This window comes from Gymnoscopelus microlampas, assembly GCF_963454915.1.
Source record: "Gymnoscopelus microlampas genome assembly, chromosome: 16".
In the NCBI taxonomy this organism is placed as follows: domain Eukaryota; kingdom Metazoa; phylum Chordata; class Actinopteri; order Myctophiformes; family Myctophidae; genus Gymnoscopelus; species Gymnoscopelus microlampas.
The window spans coordinates 32,528,274-32,534,273 of record NC_139953.1 but is presented as its reverse complement, the minus strand read 5'-3'; the positions used below and the strand labels follow the sequence as shown (position 1 = coordinate 32,534,273).

Below are 6,000 nucleotides of genomic sequence, written 5' to 3'. Positions count from 1 at the left end.
TCTGATAATGATGTACCATGCATGTTCTAATCATGTATACTTCACTTAAAATCATCTTGCAAATATTTTACTTTTTAACATTTTGGAAAGAATAGCCAATTTAACACAGAGGTGCCCACTCTTCCTTCCATGGTGCCCACCTATCCTGTTACCATCTGATATACCTATAATTTTATTACCTGCTAAATATTCCAATTTGTGATGGTATTTTGTCTTGCTCCACTATAGCCTACTGTTTGAATTATGTCCCTATAGCTGGAGCATGTCAGAATGACATCTTTCAGACAGAGGTTAGTGGTCTTTAATTTTCAAAATGAACTATGACTCTGGAATCCCAGATATATTGCATGCCCATATGTTCCAAAGCATTCCTTAAAGCAACAATAGTTCTACGCTGCAAACTGTCTTCCTTTCATCTGTCTTATATAACTTATAATAAAGCTCACATTTCTGCACGTTGATATGTTTGCATATTTGCATATTTTTCAATAAGAGGCGTGAGTTTTCCTTTGAAAAATGCAGCATCGCCTACTCTCTGTGCCAACCTCATCATCCATCAGATGATGGACTTTCTCCCCAGCCCACATACAGTACTGTAGCAACTCTGTGAAATGTCATTTCTCTATGGAAAATGTAAATAAGAAAAATCATAGAGAAATATGTAGTTTTTAGCTAATCTTTTGACATATTTGCAATGTAGGGCTTGTACAGTACACTGTAAGGGCTCTCTTTTCAGTGTTACGGGTTAAGTTAACCACTTAAGCCCTATTCAAATATTTAAAAAAATAACTGTTTTTGGAAAATATTATGATCTGGCCAAAATAGAGATGCCTGGTTGAAAGTGTCAACATATGTCTTTCATTCATTTCTAGGTTGAACAGACGTCATCTTAGACTGCAGTATTACCCTCAGACACAGCCATGAAGTCCGTACTGGATGGCGTGGCGGACACCACTTTCCGGACTATTACCTCTGGTTTACAGTATCTGGGCTCGAATGACGCTAACTATGACGATGCCACCATGGACGCAGATTTCACAAAGGGCGGCTTCGCTTTCCAGAAGCCCATGTCTGCTTTCCGAAGCAACGCTTTCCCTGACAAACTGCCTCCAGATGAGGAGATGATCCTCAAAGGCATCCCGTTCTTTCCCACCAACGCCACAGACACTTTTGGCAACCAGAGCTCGTTTGGAGATGAGGGGAACGGCATCCAGTGTGGCGAGAACTTCATGGACATGGAGTGTTTCATGATCCTGACTCCCAGCCAGCAGCTGGCTGTGGCTATGATGTCACTGACCTTGGGCACGTTCACCGTGCTGGAGAACCTGATAGTGCTGTGTGTCATCCTGCAGGCCCGCAATCTCCGCTGCCGGCCGTCATATCACTTCATAGGCAGCCTGGCTGTGGCCGACCTGCTGGGCAGTGTCATCTTTGTCTACAGCTTCCTGGACTTCCATGTTTTCCACCGCAAGGACAGTCCCAACGTTTTCCTCTTCAAGCTGGGAGGAGTCATCGCGTCCTTTACCGCGTCTGTCGGGAGCCTCTTCCTGACCGCCATTGACCGCTACATCTCCATACACCGGCCTCTGGCCTACAGGCGCATAGTGACGCGGACCAAAGCCGTCATTGCCTTCTGCGTGATGTGGACCATCTCCATCGTCATTGCAGTGCTCCCTATGCTGGGCTGGAACTGCAAGCGGCTTCAGTCTGTCTGCTCTGATCTCTTCCCTCTGATTGATAAGAACTACCTGATGTTCTGGATCGGGGTGACTAGCGCGCTTGTCCTCTTCATCATCTACGCCTACATGTATATCCTGTGGAAGGCACATCACCATGCCGTGCGAATGATGAGCCGCACCTCCCAGAAGAGCTTGGTGGTGTACTCAGCAGATGGGACTAAGGTGCAAACAACCCGCCCTGAGCAGACACGAATGGACATCCGCTTGGCCAAGACCCTGGTGCTTATCCTGGTGGTTCTGGTCATCTGCTGGGGCCCGGTGCTCGCAATCATGGTCTACGACCTGTTCTGGAGAATGGACGACGACATCAAGACGGTGTTTGCGTTCTGCAGCATGCTCTGCCTGCTAAACTCCACCGTCAATCCGATCATCTATGCCCTGAGAAGCAAGGACCTGAGGCACGCCTTCCTCAGCTCGTGCAGGGTGTGCAGGGGCAGTGGCCATCAGCTGGATAATAGCCTCGAGTCGGACTGCCAGAATAGAAATGCCACCATTGCTGCCAACAGGGCTGCCGAGAGCTGCGTGAAGAGCACTGTGAAAATAGCCAAAGTGACAATGTCTGTATCAACAGAGACGTCTGCAGAAGCGGTCTAATCAGTTCTGTCATGGGGGAAACTTTGTAAATGTCATCCTCTCCTAACAATGCCATTAAACATTAAAAGGCTGAACTATGCTTTGCCAGTGAGATGTTCCTCATCTGAAAGACAGTATTGAATTACTGTACACACACATAAAAATGCTTCAGTGGTGAACTACTCCATTATTTTATGTTAAGAGTGCCAGTATACAGTATATAGTGTTCCTGTGCCAAAGTGCCAAATAGGAATGAAAGATACTAGGGAGTTGAATTCTTTGAGAATTATTATAGATTATCATGAGTCTGTTGTTTTCCATGGACTTCATGATATCCAACAAGTGAAGGAATATTATATTTTTGTACTGTGAATTCAGGTTCTGAAAACAATATATCGTCATTTATGGGATAAGGGGCTACTGACATTTTTAATTAGAAATGTTTTAATATGTTATTGAGATGTCATGAGTGTTGCACCTAAAGGACAACATAAATCTTTGCATTACGACCTTCAATAGGCTTCATGTATAAGTTGTGTATGAACATTTCTATGAGAAAATGGGTAGAGAGCTGAAGCAACTTTGAGAGTACCCTTCAAACATTGCCATTATTTGTCATCTTTGTATCGCTCGAAGAGTTCACCTGTGTGAAGTGAGTTTTCAAATTGTGAAGTGATTCAAGCTTAAGCTATCCATCACATGACTACGTTGCTTACCAACAAGAACTGATTTTTAAGCTAACAGCACGTCACGATTCAAGATGAAAATAATTTATTGTGGGCAAGTGACACCATTGTACTACGAAGCATACATTTGGCACAGATTCAACATCACAAATGAGAATTCATTTTCATCTCTGACTAAAATCTAAATGGAAATCAAGGCAAAAAAGAAAAAAAAAGATTCACAACTTTCAAGTATGTGGCAAATCTCTTATGACAGAGGGAGTGTCCCTCTTGTCCATTTCTTTAGTCTCTTGCTGTTAGACATTTATAGTAACCGTGTCTTTGTTCAAATGTATACCAAACAACTGTACAGCGTCTCTTGTAAAATAAGTGTTCAAATCAAACAGTTCAGCTATTAGGCAAGACATTTTTGGCCAGGGCTTGAACACATTAAATGAAACTGAATTTGGATACATACAGTGTGCTGGCCACTACTGTGAAAAACTTTAATTGGCTTGTTCTAACAGTCTGAATATAGCTGCTTTCACCAGGTTAATGGATTCCATTTGACTTGTACGTTTGTGATATCTTGTGAATATTCCAATATAAGCCTTTCATCATTGCAGTGAGTTGTTTTAGTGCTACAGTACTGTAAAATGGGGAGGGGTCATTTGGTGACATAATGCAACCTGTGCACAGGCCTTGTGAAGTTCTTTTTGCGTAACTCTAAATAATACTATGTCCGCTGTAAGCTTTGCTTATCTAAAGGAAGAAACAAAGGTATTGTCATTAGCTGGTAAGTGGAATTGAAGTTACTGTGTCTGCATTGTATGGAGAACTGACGATCCAATCGAAAGCATTGGGGACAATGTAATTTCCTTGTTAGTACTAATCTAGAAATCTCAAAGCACAATTGTTATGTACATTTATCTTGCTGTAAAGCTATCCAGATCACTATGCTTTGCTGCCTCTTGTATTGTTGAGTGTTGGAGATCAAATGTCAAGTGGCTTCTGGTGGCATAATGAGGATTCTGACTTTAAATAAAAAGGAAAAGAAAAAAAAGAACAATCAGTCAAGTGTGCGCATTGCTGTTTTCAACTTTTGAATAAAGACACAGCTGGTTGTCGTTTTGCTTGCAATTGTTTGATTCTTATTCTGTGTTGAATAATTCATGAAGAATAACATTAGCCTGAAGTCTAAAACATGTTAATTTCACAGGCCTCATCAATTCCTGACAGAAAAGATGGTAAAGCCCTGGGCTTATTCCAAAGGTTTTCAGAGAGGCTTTATCCACCCCTAGTGGATGATCAACAGCCTCAACATCAGGTGTCTTACAACTGGTATTTCAAACATTGTAAAAAACAGAAGAAAAAAGTACAATACGTTGTGGGTGGTAAAATTGCCCACAAAGAGAATTTCAGTGCCTGCAATGATGCTACAGCTGTATTGCACATGCATGTGATAATAAAAGGACATGAACCTTGAAAACCACTTTATTTGAGCACTGTGTGGTATTCCTCAACAAAATGTCCTCCAATGGAAATATCTGCTATGATTTGCTGCCATCTTTTGGGTCATAGGCCTACTGCAACATTTGTTGTTAGGGATTCTAATAATAATAGCTCAGATTTATATAGCGCTTTTCTAAGTACTCACTACTCATAGTCGCTTTACAATGGGATAAACGTCATTAGGTAGAAAATAAAATAAAACAAATTGTATAAACAGTAAAAACAAGGGGCGGGGTTAGCTGGGAAAAGCCTGTCTGAAGAGAATGATTGTGAGGGCAGTATTGAAGGATGGGAGGGTGGGAAAGTGATGTGGTTAGCAACTGTGTTCAGCAGGGAGGGGGCAGTAACTAAAAATGCCATATCACCCTATAGACTTGGTGATTTACAGATAGGTTGGCATCACCGGATCTGAAATAGTGTGAGGGGACATGGTGGTCAAGGAGGTTGTAGAGGTAGGGGCCGGAGTCAGGTTGATGAGGGCTTTGTAGGTGGTAAAGGAATATTTTAAAGCTAATTCTCTGTTTGACCATGAGCCAGTGAATATTTTTGGTGCACTGGTGCGATGTGGACTCTGGAGTGGGTACTGGTATGCAAGCAAGCAGCTCTGAACATATTGAAGTTTATACTGAGGACTTTAGAGGTGATGCCATGAAGGATACTGTTGCAGTAGTGTTGGGTAAACAAAATCAGTAAGGTACAGATAAACATTCTTAATTGAACCTGACAAGGAGGGCTAGACTCTATGATTAACACATTTTTATGCAGGACATAGAGGAATGAAACTCTATGTATCTCTGTACATGTTTTTGATTGTGTCACTGTCATTACCCTAACACAAGCTGCACTGACTTGAACTCTAATGCAGTAAGTGACCCTGTGGAAGTTAACACCTCACACTCACAGCTTTTACCCCTATACATTCTTTTATTTTCTCATCCGGAAATGTACATATTTGTAACACATTTAAAAAACATTAAGACATTCTAACAAGATGTTTACTGTACCATATTTACTGATTTTGTTCATCCAATACGCATCCCATCTGACCCTGAGCCAGTGGTGGAAAAAGTACTCAAATGTTTTATTTAAGTAAAAGTATCAATACTGCAATGTAAAAATACTCTGTTTACAAGTAAAAGTCTAAAATTCAAAATGTACTTGAGTAAAAGTACAAAAGTATTGGCATCAAAATGTACTTAAAGTACCAAAAATAAAAGTACTCATTATGCAGAATGTCCCATTTCAAATTTTCAAATGTATAAAACTAATTTAAAAGTAGGAGATCTACAAGCTCACAATGCTTGTGAGCTTGTAGATTGGCTATTTTCAAATGGCCGAAATGTATCTGGTTACAGTATGTTTTGTAATAATAATCAAAATCTACAAAATAACTAGTAACTGAAGTTTTTAAATAATTGTAGTGGAGTAAAAGTAGTGGAGTATAATATTTGTCTCTGAGATGTAGTGGAGTAGAAGTAAAAGTACAGGAAATTGGAAATACTCAAGTAAAG

At 40.7% G+C, this 6,000-nt stretch overlaps 1 protein-coding gene across 1 annotated transcript in view; it reads left to right on the top strand.

Moving 5' to 3' along the window:
- Positions 1-4,054, top strand: part of cnr1 (cannabinoid receptor 1) — a 4,969-nt gene extending 915 nt beyond the window's left edge. The window contains exon 2 of the mRNA XM_084081887.1: positions 873-4,054. Coding sequence (XP_083938013.1) covers positions 921-2,333 — 1,413 coding nt within the window. The 5' untranslated portion in view covers positions 873-920 and the 3' untranslated portion in view covers positions 2,334-4,054. The remainder of the gene's footprint in view (positions 1-872) is intronic.
- The last annotated feature ends 1,946 nt before the right edge of the window (positions 4,055-6,000 follow it).